Source organism: Danio aesculapii, chromosome 19 (genome assembly GCF_903798145.1).
Source record: "Danio aesculapii chromosome 19, fDanAes4.1, whole genome shotgun sequence".
Taxonomy (NCBI): Eukaryota; Metazoa; Chordata; class Actinopteri; order Cypriniformes; family Danionidae; genus Danio; species Danio aesculapii.
The window spans coordinates 49,133,062-49,154,318 of record NC_079453.1 but is presented as its reverse complement, the minus strand read 5'-3'; the positions used below and the strand labels follow the sequence as shown (position 1 = coordinate 49,154,318).

The following is a 21,257-nucleotide window of genomic DNA, read 5'->3' as shown; positions in this document are numbered from 1 at the left end:
TTCAATAAATGTGCCATTAAGGTCTTTCTCTGAGAAAGTTTCTCCATTATTGTTCCCTGAACTGTGGAAATGGGGTTTAGAATGTTCGGCTTTCTTAAGGGAAAATGTTTCATTGCTGAGTTTATTTTTTATATTAATGAGTTATTATAGTGATGATGATGATGATGATGATGATGCTCAATATGTACTGTGCTTTGCCATTAAGTGAATTATTGATATTTATGAACCAACAGTATGGTTTGGTTTGCTTATTGTGGTGTGACTTTATGGTTGTAGTAGTCATGATAATGATATCTCTCTCTTTCTCTGTCCTTCAGATCCCGTCCACTGTTCGCTCCATCCATCAGGACAAGATCCTGGCCCTCAGACAGCAGACGCAGTTCCTCTGGGAGGCCTATTTCTCTTCTGTGGAGAAGATCGTGCTCACCACACTAGAAGTAAGAGATCAGACACACACACACACACACACACACACACTCACACACACACACACACACACACACACACACACACACACAAACACACACCACTCTAGAAGTAAGAGATCAGACACAAACACACACACACACTCACACACACACACACACACACACACAAACATACATACACACACACCACTCTAGAAGTAAGAGATCAGACACTCGCACACTACTCTAGAAGAGATCAAACAAACACACACCTTTCTAGATGAAAGAGATCAGACTCACACACACACACACCACTCTAGAAGAGATCACACACACAGATCATCAGTAGATGGATGGATGGACCGATGGACAGACGGATGAACGGATGGATGGGTGCAATGATGGATGGACGGAGGAATGGGTGGAATGATGGATGGACCGATGGATGAGTGGAAGGATGGATGGATGGACTGATGGCTGGATTGACCAATGGATGGGTGGAAGGATGGATGGATGGACCGATTGATGAATGGATGGACCGATTGATGGATTGATGGACCGATCGATGGATGGATGGACCGGTGGATGGATGGATGGATGGATGGATGGACCAATAGATGGATGGATGGACCGATGGATGGGTGGAAGAATGGATGGATGGACCGATGGATGGACTGATAGGTAGATGGATGAACCGGTGGATGGGTGGGAGGATGAATGGATGGATGATGGATGGACCGATGGATAGATGGATGAATGGACCAATGGATGGATGGATGGATGGACCGATTGATGAATGGATGGACCGATAGATGGATTGATGGACCGATCAATGGATGGATGGATGGACCAATAGATAGATGGATGGATGGACGAAGGATGGGTGGAAGAATGGATGGATGGACCGATGGATAGATGGACGATGGATGGACTGATAGGTAGATGTATGAACTGATGGATGTGTGGGAGGATGAATGGATGGATGATGGATGGACCGATGGATAGATGGATGAATGGACCAATGGATGGATGGACCGATTGATGAATGGATGGACCAATAGATGGATTGATGGACCGATTGATGGATTGATGGACCGATTGATGGATTGATGGACCGATCAATGGATGGATGGATGGACCGGTGGATGGATGGATGGACTGATAGATGGATGGATGGACCGATTGATGGGTGGAAGAATGGATGGATGGACCGATGGATAGATGGACGATGGATGGACTGATAGGTAGATGGATGAACCGATGGATGGGTGGAAGGATGAATGGATGGATGATGGATGGATCTGTTGAAGGATGGATGGATGGACCGATGTAGGAAGGCATGGGTGGATGGACCGATGGATGGATGGATAGACTAATGGGTGGGCCGATGGATGGATGGACGGTTGGATGGATGGACCGATAGATGGACTGATGGATGGATGGATGGATGGATGGACCGATGGATGGACTGATGGATGGATGGACTGATGGATGGACTGATGGATGGATGGATGGATGGATGGACGGATAGATGGATGGACTGATGGATGGACTGATGGATGGATGGATGGATGGATGGATGGTTGGATGGATGGATGCTTTTTCAGCTTTTTTCTCATCTGCTAAACGAGTAAATGTAAATAATAGACAGGTAAATAGTCAGGTAACTACGCAACTGGTTAATAGAGAGAGTTATTTCTTAAACTAAAGTGTTACTTAAATCAGATCTGTTGAAAGCATCAGATCCTGTAGGAGCCTGGTGTTTTCCTCCTGCTTTGTCAGTGTGTCATACAGTGCATGAGCGTCTACAATCAACAAATCACAGTCATTAACCCCAGCAGACAGAGAGTTGTCGAACGCCGCTGCAATTACATCCGCATCCCAGATCTGCTTTCATCCGTCTGCAGGATTGTGGCCGTCCGGATGCCAGATTGAGTCGTCAATCACACTTTTAGCAGAGCGAGCGAGTGTAGCGTCTTTCATCAGCCGCTCAGATTGTGTTTTTAAGATGACAGGTGGGCTGAGAGAGCACGGCTTAATATCAGCACTGTCTCACTGGGCTATTGACCGAAAAAAACTGAGGATGAACACGAAATTAGGCTGGACTCTACTCATTTTACATGCACTTTTGGTTTAGAGTTGGATCAATGTTTGGACGCTTTATTTTAAGGTTAAATTAAATTAATAACACTTAATTGAGCTGGATAAATTCCTAATTTGCTGTTTATTAATAGTTATTGAGGTAGTACTTGAACTAGGATTAGAGAGGTAGATCATGCAGAATATGTGCTTTATAAGTACTAATAAACAGGCAATATCTTAATGTGCATGCTAATAAGAAACTAGTTAATAGTGAGAATTAGTGCCTATAATAATGTGTAATGCCGCGCTCACACTAGAGTTTGTGCATGCAAAATTCTGTTGTACGGTGCTATGTAAAGGGGCGGGATTAAACAAGATGATTAGAAATTAAAGTGAGCGATTGGTCCATATTTTGCATTTCTGTCCAGAGAGGTCATGTTTTGATCTTCGATTGGCCTCACGCAGTCACGTCATGCGATTTCGCAGGTCAGAGTTCACCAAGCTTGAACTTTCCAACGCAGCGAACTGCAAAACACGTCACAACTGGTCTGCTGCATTCGTGTGCGTATGAATGGAAGTCTATGGGGAGAAAAATGCAGCGTTACCCACACATGTTACATCAAAAGGAGGTATATTAAGATGCAAAAAAGACAATTTATTTAAATAAAATATTTATTTCAGTCAAGCATCAAGTACAAAACAGTACCCATACAGTGCTTGGACTTAATTCAAGCTAACTGAACTCATACAGATTTGATAACTGAACTTGAAATGTTTAAGTTACTAATACAATAAATGTCTGACGATATCAACTCAAATAATATGAGTTTATATAATTCAATAGATATAAGTTTACAGTACTCAAACCATTTGGTGTAAACTTAAACGGTTTGAGCTAACTTAACTTATCAGGTTTTACGACGTATATATATATATCGAAAATTTACAACTCAAACAGTTTTGAGAAAATCGAATCCGGCAAATGGTTTAAGTTGACTGAACTCAGTCACGATCGGTTTCCTTAAACTATTTGAGTAGCTGTACTGTTTGGACTCATTTTATTAAACACAAACAGATTTGAACATAAAGCAAAAACTAACATGACATAAAATTAAGGTATATTAAGTCAAATTTATTTAAATAAAATATTTGTTTCAGTCAAGCATCAAGTACAAAACAGTAACCATACAGTGCTTAGACTTGATTAATTTAGGTTAACTGAACTCATTCAGAATTGATAACTGAACTTAAAGTGTTACTAATGCATTAAATGTTTGACTATATCAACTCATGTATTTAATTAAATAAACTTATTTAAGTTTACAGTACTCAAACCATTTGGTGTAATAAGCTTAAATGGTTTGAGTTAAATTATCAGGCTTTACAGTGTAACAATATATATCATTTCCACAATTTGCAGGCACACTATTTATTTTAATCGTATTTTTTGTAGTTAAAATATTGAATAATTCTTGGTTTTTATTTACAGACTTCACCTTGAACGCTTCTTTAGCTCATTAATGAACGCTTGGATGTTGTTGTGCAGATTCCTCTGTTTGTTCATTCAGAATCGACACGCCTGATTAATCCTAATTATAAACATTTATGCAGAATAGCTTCACCTGAACTAATTACCCAGCTGAGATCTGTCAGAGATTTTATTAGTGGTTATAAATGTACAGTTATAGTCAGAATTATTAGCCGTCCTGTTCATTTTGAATTCTTTTAGATTTCTCAACACATTTCTAAACACAACAGTTTTAATAACTGATTTCTTTAATCTTTGTCATGATGACAGCACATAATATTAGACTAGATATTCTTCAAGATACTAGTATTCAGCTTAAAGTGACATTTACAGGCTTAACTAGGTTACTTAGGGTAAAGTTAGGGTAATTAGGCAAGTCATTGTAAAACAGTGGTTTGTTCTGGAGACCATCCAAAACTAATATTGCTTAAGGGGGCTAATAATATTGACCTTAAAATGCATTTTTAAAAAAAACAATTAAGAATTGCTTTTATTCTAGCCGATATAAAACAAATAAAGAGAAAGAAAAAATATTAGAGGAAATACTGTGATAATTTCCCACCTCCATTAATTATCACTTAAGAAATATTTGAAAGAATAGGATTGCTAATAATTTTGCCCTCAACTGTATATCTGTGTGCTGATGAACGCTCTCCAGATGCCGCTCACTGAATTCAGCAAGACTTTTGTCATTTGTGCTACAAAACTGCCTGCAGGCTGGTATTAAGATGCAGCAATGAAGACACGATCTCTAGCATGAAAACCCGTCCCGGTTGCCAACGATTAGGCTGTCATGAAGCCAAGCCGCTTTCACACCATGGGGCACGATATAAACCAAAAACAGCGGCGGTAACAAAAAGCCGATCGCTCTTTGTGTGTTTTTATGGCAGTGATTTCTTGCCAAGAGCCGACCTCAAGGCCAGAGCTGCTGATTGGCACCAACAAATCACTGCCGCCTTTTATTATTGTTTCTTAGTTTATAGCTCAAGCATTAATGCACTCACACTGCTGTGTGTTTTACTGCTTTTACTGTTTGTGTGTGTGTTAGGGATGACAATCTAGAATTAGTTACACTCTAAAATTGCTGGATTGTTGTAACCCAAGTTTGCGTCAAATATGGATAAACTCTACTTTTGGTCATGTTTTCCCAATTAATGATATATTAATATATTATGCTTTTTATCTCAGCAGTCCATGTTTGAAACAAGTCTGGGTTAAAAATGGATTAAAAACAACCCATTTTATTTTATTTAGCATTTTATTTTATTTTGTTTTTTATGTTTATTTATTCATTCATTCATTCAATGTTATTTTTAAAATTATTTGTATTTTTTATTCATTCATTCATTCAATTTTATTTTTAAATCTATTTTTATTTTTTATTCAGTCATTAATTCAGTTTTATTTTTTAAATTATTTTATTTTTTATTTATTCATTCATTCATTCAATTTTATTTTTAAATTATTTTTATTTTTATTCATTCATTCATTCAATTTTATTTTTTAAATTATTTTTATTTTTTATTTATTCATTCATTCATTCAATTTTATTTTTAAATTATTTTTATTTTTATTTATTCATTCATTCAATTTTATTTTGTATTTTATTATTTTTTTTTATTCATTCATTCAATCAATTTATTTTATTTATTTTTATTTTTTATTCATTCATTCATTCAATTTTATTTTGTATTTTATTTTGTATTTTATTAATTTTTATTTTTTTATTCATTCATTCAATTAATTTATTTTATTTTTTATTTTATTATTTATTTTTTATTCACTTGTTAATTCATTCGATTTTATCTTATTTTATATTTTATTTAGTTTTTATTTATTTATTCTTTGAATTTTATTTTATTATTTTTATTTATATTCATTCATTAAATTTTATGTTATATTATATTAATCATGCATTCAATTTAATTTTTGTTTTTATTTATTTAAATTTTTATGTATTTGCTTATATTTGCTTTTATTTATTTATATTTACATTTTATTTCATTTTATATTTTTATTTATTTATTAATTCTTTCAATTTTATTTTATTTTTAATTTAATTTTTTATTCATTCATTCATTCAATTTTATTTTATTTTATTTATTTTTTCATCCATTCATTAAGTTTTATATTATATTTATAATATTATATAATTTATTCAGGCATTCAATTTTATTTATTTATTTAGATTTTTAGGATTTGTATTTATATTTATTTTTATTAATTTATATTTATTTTTAAATTTATTATTATACAGTTTATTGATTGTCAGTGATTCTTTAATTTGATGCATAGATGTCAATAATGTGCATGATATGGGAGAAATCTGCAATATTTAGGTTATTTTTTCTGCAATATACAGAGTTCATGAAATATTGATTGGCCCTCTCATGAAATTGTGATTATTTTTATAATGTTGTTTAACGGTGCATGGAAATGATACAGTAGGTTTGTCCAAGTCTTACTCATTTTTATCTTGACTGCAATAAAAATCATGTTTTTAATAAATGTAAAAACTGCTAAGATCAATATCATTAGCCTTTTAAGATATACATTTATTTATTTACAGAACAAACCACTGTTGTCCAAGGATTTTCCTCATTACCCTAGTTAAGCCTTTAAATGTCACTTTAAGCTGAATACTAGTATCTTGAAGAATATCTAGTCAAATATTATGTGCTGTCATCATGGCAAAGATAAAGTAAATCAGTTTTTATATATTGGTTATTAACTTTTTGTGATCTTCAGATGATATACCTAATGTAAGTAGAACTGTGTATATTCTAAACATGTTGTTCAGAAAATTGACCCCAAATGCTATAAATAATGAATACTATAAACACTTATCTGGAAATATATTTTGTATATGGGAAAAGTCATGATATATATCAAGGAAAACACTGATATTATTTTTCATTTCATGACTTTTCCCATTTAAATAAGATATTTTCAGATATATATTTAATTATTAATTATTTTTTTTCTAGCTTTTAATTTTTGATTAATTATAGAGATATGGGACCATATATGAATTCATAGAAGTTTACATCTCTTGTTTGTGTGTGTAGATCATCCAGGACCGGGTGCTCCAGCAGAGCTCCAGGAGCAGTGTGATGTGGAACAGTCACCCCGGTGGACTCTTCTCTCTGCCGCAGTACTCCTCATATCTGGGAGATTTCCCTTTCTTCTACGCCAAACTCGGTAAATCAACACCATCATCTTCTGTTCAACGTGCACTGCTTGTCCAAAAGCTCAGTCTGAAAATTTTAAGGGACACGTCAGCTTTACTCACCCTCAAATCGCTGAGTTTCTGAATTTGAGATAGAGCACCATTGGGATGTGGTGGAAATATGGAGCAAAATCTCTGAGGAGTATTTCCAGTACCTTGTTGAATCTTTACTAAGAAGTATTAAGGCAGTTCTGAAGGCAAAAGTGGTCCAACCCGGTACTAGTAAGGTGTACCTAATAAAGTGGCCGGTGATTTATATACTGTACATATAAAAAATAAATAAAAACATCCACCTATATATATATATATATATAGTTTAATATGATATCAAAGCATAATGAAACAAATATGCATGTATTCTTATATTTTAACTATTATTAGCAATTAAATTAAACCGGTTTTCTTTTTCATCGTGTTCTTTTGACTGTGCAGTGAACAAGTATGTGATTTTGGAGTTTCTTTTGAATATTGCAGCACTTTATTTTATTATTTCCCCCAAACTTTGTCTAATTGAGTCCTGCATGACATTTTGAGGTTACGCTCAAATGTTTCTGTAATAAATGAGCTTTAGAAGACGTGACAGACAGGCATTATGGGAGTTTGAGCTGCTCTCTCATCTCTCTTCTTCTCTGTCATCATCTGATTTATTTTTAAACAATCTCTTAATTGCAGAGGTGTTGATATCTACAGCTTGAGCATGTGGTTAAGTGACAGTCATTGTGTGCTGTGATAGATTATTGAGCAGTCCAGTGTAATTGCATGGTAAAATCTATATTGACAATCTAAAGGGGAGCGTTGCTGGAGTTAATGCAGCGGCGCAGACCTCCGTCTTCATCTGCACTTCTGTCACTCTAATCAATACAGCAGCAAAAACACCAATCATCAAGCTGTGTGGTGTGGAAAACCCTACTCAAGGAAAAGTGGAGCGCAAGAAAGAGTAGAAGTTCTTAAAACTATTCAAATTAGGAGAAAAAAATGTAGCCCTACTAAAATGTATTTAGTATTTTAACAAAAGGGAGGGAAAGAAAATAATGTATTAAAATGTACAAAAATAACTTTTTTTATTGATGTGGTTGTAATCTTAATAATATAAAATGACTGTTATTGTCACCAACTTGTTGTTATTAATGTTGTAGTTGTTATTATTACAGCATTTATTTATTTAGTTAGTTATATATTAAAGTATTTATACTTATATTATTACCAGTTTATTATTTTTTTTGATATTATTATTATTATTTGTTGTTGTTGTTATTATAGTATTTATTTATTTATTTATTTATTCATTCATTATTACTATAGTTATTACGTTATTATTGTTTTCTTTTCATTGATTTTGTTGCCGTAATCCCAGAATATATTTATTATTATTGTTGTTGTTGTTGTTGTTGTTGTTGTTATTATTATTATTATCATTATTATTATTATCATTATTATTATTATTATTATTATTATTATTATTATTATCATTATTATTATCATTATTATTATTATTATCATTATTATTATTGGTATTATTATTATTGCTGTTGTTGTTGTTGTTGTTGTTATTATTATTATAGCATTTATTTATTTTAAAAAAATTATTTATTCATTATTGCTGTAGTTATTACGTTATTATTGTTTTCTTTTTATTTATATTCTTGCCCTAATCTCAGAATATATTTATTATTTTTATTATAGCATTTATTTATTATTTATTCATTATTGCTGTAGTTATTACGTTATTATTGTTTTCTTTTTATTGATTTTGTTGCCCTAATCCCAGAATATTATTATTATTATTATTATTATTACTGTTATTATTATTATTATTATTATTGTTATTATTATTATTAATATTATTATTATTATTATTATTATTATTATTACTGTTATTATTATTATTATTATTATTATTATTGTTATTATTATTATTAATATTATTATTATTATTATTATTATTATTATTATTATCATTATTATTACTGTTGTTGTTGTTGTTGTTGTTGTTGTTGTTGTTGTTGTTGTTGTTGTTGTTGTTGTTGTTGTTGTTGTTGTTGTTATTATTATTATTATTATTATAGCATTTATTTATTTTTTATTCATTATTGCTGTAGTTATTACGTTATTATTGTTTTCTTTTTATTGATTTTGTTGCCGTAATCCCAGAGTATTATTATTATTATTATTATTATTATTATTATTACTGTTATTATTATTAGTATTATTATGATTTATGATTTTTTTTCATTCTTTTTTACTGTATGCTGGCTTGTTTTCTTATTTGACTAATAAATGCCAGACCTTTATTGCCTAACTACATTTGAGAACTGTACAAAAGGGTATTTTTCATTAACATTTTAAATGTTTACTGTAATCAGTTCATTTAAATACATATTTTTAAATCAATGATTTGATGGTAATAAAGACAGTAATTTGACAACATTGTAGTAAATAGTTTTGGTGCATATTATACCAGCAGATCAGTTTATCAGTGCAAATGAGTGCACAGATTGTCACTAAAATACAATATTTAAACTTCATAATTAATACAAAAATAAAATGATGAAGAAAAAAAACACAGAATGAGGAGAATAACTGCATGCATGTCCACTAGATTTAATGCAGAATTAAGTAAAGAAAATGTGAAACAAAAACTCTGTAACCTCCTAAAGTGTATAAAGGTGTTGTGTTGATGTTTATTAACTGTATTGAGGCTTGTTTTCAGTTGCTCTATTTGATTTATTATATTTTGATTTATTTTTTTGTAGTTTTTTCTACATTAGAACAGAGCTCAATGTGTTATAAGGGTGAAATCAATGATGTAGAATTCCACAGATCTGAAGCTTCACTTTTGTCTGATTCTGCTTCTTATCTGATTGTGTTTGTAGGGATCAAGCCGAGTCCCAAGTTCACTGCAGTTATCCATGCAGTGACGCCGCTGGTTTCTCAATCTCAGCCCATTCTCAAGCTCATCATCTCAGTGGCCAGATCACAGTACTGCGCTCAGGTAAAAACACCTCTTCTCACGCACAATTCAGCCATCAAATCAATTGGAAATGATTGATTGAATATCAGCATTTGAGTGGAAAAGAAAGTTTGATAACACTTTTAAACACAATTTAAAGTGACGTAGTTGCAGATATTCCATTCACTTACTATAGTAATTACAATCATCCATAATTACATCTAACTAAACCTAACCCACATTCCAACCCCAATTATAGTTAGTGCAAGTAATGAATTAATATTACTCAGTAGTACTCTGTAACTACACCAGCTTAAGATAAATCATTTTTATCATTATACTTCTGTCGGTGTAAATTAATTTAAACAAGGTATATGCAGACTCAAAACACCCTTGTTTATAGCGACACCGGTGGCCATTCAGTGAACTGCGGCAGCAACTTATTTCTCACACTTGTGCACATAAGAGACTAAATGTGATTTAATGGCAATATACTCACAGTGATGAGCGTTTTTATTAATTGATTTAAAATTATAAAGAATTTGGAAATACTTTGCGGTGATATATATGAATATAAGAGAGCGATATTTAGATGAATATGCAAATATTTGCTGTATATCTTCCTCTCAATAACACAATAAACACAAGAAAATTTGAGAAGACAGCAGTTCAGAAAACATCTGATCATAGTGATATACTGAAAATATGTTTGCACAAAATCTGCAATTCACTTTGATCAAATTCTGACAATGTAATGTCATAAATTAATAATTATTATGTCAGTACTAAGTTTGATAATATATGATAATATTAAACCTAAACTACTGTGAATGACCATTAAATTACAAGGCAAGTTTAGTTCTACAGCACATTTCATACAGAATAAAAATTCAAAGTGCTTTACATAAACACGAGGGTTCAAATTAAATATACACTAAATAAGTGATTGATTAAAAACAGATTAAAATGCATTAAAACAAGGGCTTGACATTAACACCCCCAACCTGCCAAATGCGGGTAGATTTCAGCTGTGCCGGGTTAGACAGACACCTCCACTAGCCACCTTGGCTGGTTGAAAATGTTTATATTGCCAGAGCTGCGTCGTCCCTAAAGACTAGAATATTAGTTAAAGACTGTTTGGCAATATGTGTGTAAATGTGCTCTTAGAATCTAGAAGCAGCACAAATGATAACTGTTCGCGCGAGCAGAAGATAGCAGGTGAATACCGAATGAGAGGATGATCAGGCACACGGTGAGACAGGCGATCCTCACTCAGTGACATTAGCCCCTTTCACACATACAGACCTTTCCAGAAAATTACCGGCAATTTTCCAGAAAGTTCTCTATGTGTGAACAGGCCCTTTTTGGAAATACCGGTAAATTCGTTCCGGCTATTTTCCGGAAAGAGAAGTAGTAACATTACCGGTAATTTGCCGGAATGCTGCGCTGTGTGAACGCAGAAGGAAGATTGCCGGAAAGAGCGTGTTCACGTCTAGAACACGCTGACGTAAGACGTCTGATTTAGCCAATCAGAAGGATGTTTTATTTAAAAACAAATCTTTATTTTATCAGAATTGGTTCAATAATGGTATTCTGTTAGTGAGGCAGTTAATTAACCCTCATGGATATTTGTCATACTGAATTTCTTAAAAATTTTTAATTACCAGTTAAACCGAGAGAATTCGCTATTGTTTTGGATGCAATTCCAAAGGGTGTGGTCTTGCTTTAAAAAATGGTATTTCAGAAGGGATCGGCGAAGGTAATCCTTGTGAAAACATTTTCATTGAAAATATTGATGTTTTAAAACAACAATGTAACAATAAGGTTATAAAGAATGCTCTCCATTCGTTGTCTCCACCTACAGCAAAATATTTTTGGCTTTCATTATTCGATAATATTTCTTGGGTAAAAGCTTGGAAGTTGACAAATAACTTTTGTTTAAATAACAAAATTAAAGAGGTGTCCTTCAAAATACTCTAGAATTTATCCTGCTAAACATGTTTTGGAACAATTTAAACTTAATATTTCATATATGTGTGAATTTTGTGGTCAAGAAAAATAAACAATTTTGCATCTTTTTCTTTCATTGTATTTACTCAAGAATATTTTGGAAAGATTTGGAATTGTTTATTAACAATAAAATGGAGTATAAGATAAAAATTGGTTTATTTGATGTGCTGTTTTATTCTGATAATGAGAACCTGAACTGTAAATGACAATATATTTTTAATTTGTTTATGCTGTTAGGAAAATACCATATACATAAGAAAAGTGTCACCACCATCAGTGTAAACCAAACTTTACCCATTTTGTGAATGACTTCTAAGTATATATAAATCTTTTAGAACAATCACAAAACAAAAAAGCTCTGTAAACATGTAAGGCTCTGAAAACATTTAATTTCATGTAAATGTAATTTTACTTTATATTTTATATATATATATAAATATTTTTTATTGAAATGTAATACCTCTTGTTCTTGTGGCATTGAGTTAATAAAAAAAAAAAAAACACTCAGACGCATTTAAGTTCGCGTGTTTTGTGAGAATAAAAGCCTGTGAATATTTTCCCAGACACATTTAGCTGCTAGATGTTACTCAGATAACATTTCTATGTTCATCTTAATTCCAACAGTGTAAATAATTATGGATAAGATGCTTATGATAAGTCGTTGTTTGTTTACCTTCAAGCTCCGACGCGTGTGCAGGTAAAGCAGCTGGTGAGCGCCACACACACACACACACACACGCACACACACACACATATGAACATCTCGACATGAGAAAGTTTTTCTTTATGCTTTCATCAAAGTTGTTCACAACACTGATCCATCCACAGAGTTTGTAATGTAGTCAAATGTTTACAAATACAAGCGCATCCGTTTAATGGTCATATCTGCTTAATGGTGTCAGAATTTACCGGTATTTTGGAATGGATGTGTGAATGGTCTTTTCTGGAAATATTCCGTAACGTCATCACTTATGTGAACAGCGCTTTTTTGATTTACCGGTAAAGTCGTGCTGTAAATTTTCTGGATATTTACCGATATCACTGTGTGAAAAGGGCTATTGTAAGTGAGACACAGCTGATGTGAAGCGCGCGAGTGCTTAAAATATCCCGTTTTTTTTGTGTAAAATAACTGTGTCTGGAAATACAACTGGTGCGATGGTTTCTTTTTGAAATAGACTCGAATAAAGCGTTGCTCGTGCACCCACAGTCCTGCTGCTCTCAGCTCCAGATTTGTGTACAGTATGCAGCTGCTCTTGCTGCTTTAGTTTTTACCATTCTGTGAACAGATTATTACTGGGCCTAATGTTAACCGTGTGGACGTGATCAGGCTTTCACTATCGTTTTTCTGTAGACTCAATGAGAAGTACACATGTTTGCAAACCTACCTAAAGATACAACCAATAATTCCGATTAGAGCGATAATGTGGAGAATATTGATCTTGTGTTGAGCCCAATGAGCCTTGTATCTAAAAATAGAGCTAGCGTGTTCCTTTAGTGATATCGCTTCGACTCACGCTGAAAATGGCGGACGTGAATCAACAAACTGAGGATATGATGACGCGCCTGTCAATCAATATTGGTGGGCGGGGGGACCACTCTCCTACGTAAAGTTCTGGTCGATTTGAAAACCGCTCCTATTGGTCCACCGATAAATTGAAAAAAAAGCACTGAGTGTGTTTATATCACCCCAATATGACGGTCTATACACCATACATGCACATATGTCTGTCCACACAGCTTGAAAAGTCGATTTTTTACCGTAGGTGCCCTTTAAGTACATGAGAATAATTTTATTAAATGTCAATTTTTTACAGGACAGTTTTATTGAATAAAAAGAGTATGTATACAGCTATATTTAGCTTGTTTTGACGCATTATTTAAGATTTGTGGCAAGGAAATTATTAATTTAGCCAGAGAAAAAAAAGTTAAATCCTTAGTGTTGAGCCCAAAAAAAGTCATGTGAAATAAAAAAACAGGGACATAAGACAAAATTTAAAAATTAGTCATTTTTAGCATGCCAAAGTCGAATTTATGCATATAAAATATGTTTTCCCAACAAATAATTTGTGGCTAGTGAAACTGGTGAGTGGCTAGTAACGTTGGAAAACCTGCTATCAACAGTAGCTGATGATCAAAAAAGTTAATGACAAGCCCTGATTAAAACATTAGAGCGCTGCACACCCAGCACACATGGAAACATCAGGATGTGTTGTTGATGTTCTCTCGGTTAACTCTCGGCTGTTTGATGTCTGAAACTGCAGTTTGTTTATGCAATCTGACCCGATGAGGACACACAGCGCCATGTTGTTTTGCTCTTGAAGATGAGTGGATCTCTCAGCGTTAGAAGCCTTTTCGGTACTCTGAATTCATCTAGACTGAAGTTTACACCAATCTGAAGCCTCAGGGACCAAACCAGAGCCCACAGTCTGAGCGTTTGCATGGCATAAGGGTTTTTTCACCACACTGCCAACCCTGTTGATTCCTGTGTAATTTACAGTAGAGCGAGTGAGAGCATGGGAGGATTAAAACAGTGGCCAGAGGGATTCTTCTTCAGAATAGTGTTCAGGTCACTACGTGATGCTGCTGGAGGAAAACCTTTCCTGCAAAACACCTCAAAGTGCTCAATAATGTTTAGCTCTGGGTACTGTGTAGGCCATGGGAGATGTTTAACTTTACTTTTATGTTCATACAACCACTCTGTTAGTAGTCTTACTGTGTGTATTGGTGCATTATCATCCTGAGAATCCCTTTCAGGATACAATGTTTGACCCATTGGGTCACATGGTCCTCCAGAATGGTTGGGTAGTCCTTAGCAGTGACCCAGCGACCATCTAGCACAAGTATTAGGTCTCAGGAATGCCATAATATTGAGCCCAAACCATCACTGATCCCTACATGCTTCACTTTGGGCATCAACAGTCTGGGTGGGACGCTTCTTAGGGGCTTCTCCACACTGTAACTCTCCCGGATATGGGAAAGACAGTGAAGGTGGACTCATCAGAGAACAATACTTGTTTCACATTGTCCACAGCTCAAGATTTTCACTGCTGGCACCATTGAAACCAATGTTTGCCATTGGCACGAGTGACCAAAGTTTTGGCTATAGCAGCCCGGCTGTGGTTTTATGTTTTTATATATATTAAATTATAAGTTTAGTGTGTGTGTGTGTGTGTGTGTGTGTGTGTGTGTAGCTAGTAAATTATTGCAGCCCAGATCAATGCTTTGTCTCAAAATAGTTTAATTTAGTTTCATGTAGTCGAGTAATCATCAGTATAATGGACAGTACATCCAGCTGGTTGTTATTGCAGAATAAACCCTAAATAGGAAAGCATGTGAATAGGGACACAGCATATGTTTATGCGCACACACACATGCACACGCTGGCTCATTTCTCTGAGCGTCTCCCCTGTTGTCGGCGGGAGTTCTTGAAGAGGCTCGACTGCTGAGCGTTTGGCTTTTGTTTCTTGAGCTGAGCATCTTCTCCTCCTCCAGCTGAAGTGCAGGGATGGGAACAGCAGATCTCGGCTCTTCAGCTAAGCTTCATCATTGCGAGTCTGTTCACTGAGCGATGGAGGATATAAATAAACACAGCAAATGGCGGCGTCTTTGGGGCAGGTTCTGGCGGGCTGCTGAATGAATGAATGAGAGGCTGAAGATCCAGATCTCATCAGCGTTCTGCGTCACAGATAATGATGCTTAAAAATACCTGGGAAAATTAGGCATGTGCAGAATAAGACCCGCCGGATCAGTTTATGTAGCAGGCAAGAGCAGATGATGCACTCCAAATGGCAGTATTCATGAGGGGAATTACAGTACATACAGAGTCTGAAATAGTCCGTGCAAACTTGGTAGTGTGAATGATGCAGCGTGACACGTTTGCTAAATAATACTGAAGCCTGGTATAACTTAACTGACTTTGAAGATAGAGCTCAAAGCTCACAGGTGAAATATTTAGGTAAAGATATTTGGATTTAATTTTAAGACTTTTTTTTCAGGCCTTTTTCATATTTTTGTTGTTATTCTTATTTTTGATTATTATTATTAATAATAATAATAATTATTATTATTATTACTAATAATTAATAATAATATTACTACTAATATATTATTATTCATTCATTTATTTTCCTTAGTTCCTTTATTAATCTGGGGTCGTCATAGCGGAATGAACCGCCGACTTATCCAGCACATGTTTTACGCAGCAGAGACCCTTCCAGCTGCAACCCATCACTGGGAAACATCCATACACTCATTCACACACATACATTATGGACTGTTTAGCCTACCCAATTCACCTGTACCACATGTCTTTGGACTTGTGAGGGAAACCGGTGGAAATCCACGCTTACACAGGGAGAACATGCAAACTCCACACAGAAATGCTAACTGACCCAGCCGAGGCTCGAACCAGCAACCTTGTTGTTTTGAGCCGAACATGCTATAATTTATAATAAAAGCGAATACTACTAATATATAATACTAATAATAGTTTTTTTTATTTTTTATTAATGATTATTGTTGTTATTAATACTAAAAATGAATAATAATACTCTTACATATTATCAATATTATTATTAATATTGCTATTGTTGTTGTTATTGTTATTATTATTATTATTATTTATTATTTGGTATTTTACTGTTTAATACTAATAATACTGATAATATTTTATTATTACTGTTAATATTGTTATTATTAGAATGTTATTGATTATTATTATTTTATTATTATTATTAATATTATTATATTGTTATGTTGTTATTTGATTGTGGTTATTTTCTTTTTATGATCATTGTTGTTATTATTAATAATAATAATAATGAATAATAATAATACTCAAACTTATAATGAATATTATTAATATTATTGATAATGTTGTTGTTGTTGTTTGTTGTTATTATTATTGCTAATTATTATTAATATTATTATTATTATTATTATTATTAATACTTATTATTATTATTGCTTATTTTTATTATTATTATTATTATTATTATTATTATTATTATTATTATTATTATTAATACTTAGTATTATTATTATTGCTTATTTTTATTATTAATATTATTATTATTATTATTATTACTAATACAACTAATATTTTATTGTTATTGTTAATATTGTTATTATTAGAATGTTATTGTTTATTATTGTTGTTGTTTTCATTATTATTATTATTATTATATTGTTAATTTATTGTTGTTATTTTATATTTATGATCATTGTTATCATTAATAATAATAGAACATTAATCATTAATCACATTAATCACACTTATTATTATTATTATTATTATTATTATTATTATTATTATTATTGATCATATTGCTGTTGTTGTTGTTATTGCTATTATTAATAATAATATAATTATTATTGTTATTGCTATTTTTAATACTAATAATGAATACTAATAATACTACTAATATTTTATTATTATTGTTAATATTGTTATTATTATAATGTAATTGTTTATTATTATTATTATTATTATTATTGTTGTAGTTATTTTTTATTCAAAAAAACAAAATGATTTCCATCTAAATGACTAAATTATCTCCATCACTCCCATAATAAATGTGGCACACTTAGTTGACCGTGCTTTACCCTCTTCACACTAGTAGCGAGTCTGTCAACATGCTTTAGCATCTTTGTCTCACTCTTCCATGAACACAGTCTGCAATATCAGAAAAATCCACCTTCAGGCTTTGTTTTGTTTCTAAGAGTTGAAGTAGTTTAATTATGTCTCTGATCTTATTATAGATTATGGGATAGTGTGAGTTTGAAGAGGCCTGCTGATCCTCCTGCATGTAATATCATTAGACGGAGCAGCTTTCATTTATTCTCTTCTGCTGTCTGCTTCTCTTTTTTTGAGAGCTCCGTGACTCTGCCATTGGGAGTTAATGAAATGAAAGATGCGCTTAAGTAAAAGGCTCAAAAATTGTTTATAGCGGCAGCGCTATTTTATAGCAAGTGCGTTAATAAAGTACTTTTTCAGTGTGAGTAAATATGATGCGAATGCAGCTGCAGTTCAGCCTGCATATGAAGGACAAATACAATAAACAAAGAAATATGCAAATAAATGAATAAACCACTAAATAAATCCATAAGTTCCTGCATAAATAAAATAATAAATAAACATGCAAATAAATAAATGAGTAAATAAATCCACAAATTCTTGCATAAAAAATAATACATAAATATGCTAATAAATTAATAAATAAATCCCTAAATTTGTGCATAAAATAATAAATAAATATGCAAATATATAGAGTAAATAAATCCATAAATTTTTGCATACATAAATAAATAAATGTGCAAATAAATAAATAAATGACTAAATAAATCCATTAATTTCTGCATGAATAAAATAATAAATAAATGAATATACATCTAAATAGGAAAATAAATCCATAAATTCTTGCATAAAATAATAAATAAATAAATACGCAAATGAATAAATCCATAAATTCTTGCATAAATAAAAAATAAATAAATATGCAAATAAATAAATCCATAAATTCATAAATAAATAAAATAATAAATAAATAAATTTGCAATTAAATTGGTAAATAAATGAGTAAATAAATCCATAAATTTCTGCATAAATAAAATAATAAATAAATAAATATGCAACCAAATAGGTAAATATATCCATAAATTCCTGCATGAAATAATAAATAAGCAAATAAATAATTGAGTAAATAAATCTATAAATTCTTGCATAAATAAAAAAAATAAATAAATATGCAAATAAATAATTGATTAAATAATTTCATAAATTCTTGCATAAATAAAATAATAAATATACAAACAAATAAATAAATGAGTAAATAAATTCATGCATAAATAAATATATAAATAGTAAATAGTGCGGGCAGGTAAATAATTAAAGTATATGAATGTTGGGGCAAAAAGAAAATGCTAAACTAAAAGTTTATCCCAACCCCCCCTTCCTTCACCCTTTCATTAGCACATTGACCTGAGGAAAAGTAAATATGAAACTACGCAACAACTAGCATTTTTTATTTGCCCCAATATTTGTGTAATTTATTCAATTATTTACCTACCCGCACTATCAGTTATTTATAGATTTATTTATGCAGGAATTTGTGGATTTTTATATACATTTTATTGATATATTTGCATATTTATTTATTATTTTTGCAGGTTTTGTCCTCCATACTTGCACAAATGCAGATTAAACGAATAATGCCACCAATTAAATGCACTAAACTGAATAGATAAAGCTGTGGGGAATATTATGAGACCCCTGTAAATGTCTTCGTTTCTCTGGATTTATCCAGAAAAGTGTTTTTTGTGTGTGTGTGTGTGCGCATGCGTGTGCTTGTGCGTGTGTAAAAGCAGAGCTGCAGGTGTAAATCACTCAAAGACACTTGAAAGTGACAAAACAGAATGAGTGTGTGAAGCCGGCGGCGGAGACGAGCTGTAAATTGAAAGCGACGCAGTATTTCTGTATCGCTGTCAGATTCAGGACATTACACACTCCAACTGAAAGCAGAGGAATGTGTGTGAACTCGACAAAGAGAGGAGAAACCCCAGAGATCTCCCGTTATTACTGTGCCTTTAATGATGATATGGAGGAAGTCTGTATTGTTTAATCTGTGTATAGCGGATGGACTGGCTCAGTGTGTTTTATTACAGCTTTAATGCTTCAGTGTGTTCTGAAGTCACTCTTCATTACAGCAGGGACCACATAACAGCAGCTTTACTCAACAAATTGTGGGAAATGAAGCTGTTATTGCACTTTCCTAAGGACAAGCAGTGTATCTTAGCTAATGTGGTGATGAGAGAAATTCAGGAAATGCTCAAATATTCTCATTTTTTATAGAATAAATGGAGGAAAGGAGGATATAAATAAACACAGCAAATGGCGGCGTCTTTGGGGCAGGTTCTGGCGGGCTGCTGAATAAATGAATGAGAGGCTAAAGATCCAGATCTCATCTGCGTTCTGCATCACAGATAATGATGCTTAAAAATACCTGGGAAAATTAGGCATGTGCAGAATAAGACCCGCCGTATCAGTTTATGTAGCAGGCAAGAGCAGATGATGCACTCCAAATGGCAGTATTCATGAGGGGAATTACAGTACATTCAGAGTCTTAAATAGTCAGTGCAATCTTGGTGGTGTGAATGATGCAGCGTGACACGTTTGCTAAATAATACTGAAGCCTGGTATAACTTAACTGACTTTGAAGATAGAGCTCAAAGCTCACAGGTGAAATATTTAGGTAAAGATATTTGGATTTAATTTTAAGACTTTTTTTTTCAGGCCTTTTTCATATTTTTGTTGTTATTATTAATTATTCTTATTTTTGTTTATTGTTATTATTAATTATTAGTAATAATTAATAATAATATTACTATATTATTATTCATTCATTCATTTTCCTTTCGACTCAGTCTCTTTATTAATCAGGGGTCGCCACAGCGGAATGAACCGCCAACTTATCCAGCACATGTTTTACGCAGCGGAGACCTTTCCAGCTGCAACCCATCACTGGGAAACACCCACACACTCATTCACACACATACATTATGGACAATTTAGCCTACCCAATTCACCTGTACCACATGTCTTTGGACTTACTCTGGACTTATTATTACTCTAATTAGTAATAATAGTATAATAAATAGTCAGTGGAAACTTGGTGGTGTGAATGATGCAGCGCGTGACACGTTTGCTAAATAATACTGGAAGCCTGGTAAAACTTAGCTGACTTTGAGCTCAACATGTTTACATAAAGATATTTTGATTTAATTTATTTTTTTAGGCCTTTTCATATTGTATCAGTATATTGCACAATGTTCATCAATATTATTGTTATTATTATTATTATTGTTGTTGTTGTTATAATTGTTGTTGTTGTTAGTAGTAATAGTAGTAGTAGAAGTATTGTTGTTTATGTTGTTGTTGTTGTTGTTGTTGTTGTTGTTGTTGTTATTATTATTATTATTATTATTATTATTATTATTATTATTATTATTATTATTATTATTATTATTATTATTATTATTATTGCTGCTTCTTGC

General features: G+C 32.5%; 1 protein-coding gene across 1 annotated transcript in view; it reads left to right on the top strand.

Annotated features, from left to right (window-relative positions):
* ext1b (exostosin glycosyltransferase 1b) overlaps positions 1–21,257 on the top strand; it is a 116,716-nt gene that overhangs the window by 78,355 nt on the left and 17,104 nt on the right. Inside the window, exons 4-6 of the mRNA XM_056479428.1 lie at positions 318–437; positions 7,086–7,218; positions 10,120–10,238. Of these exons, the coding sequence (XP_056335403.1) occupies positions 318–437; positions 7,086–7,218; positions 10,120–10,238 (372 nt within the window). The remainder of the gene's footprint in view (positions 1–317; positions 438–7,085; positions 7,219–10,119; positions 10,239–21,257) is intronic.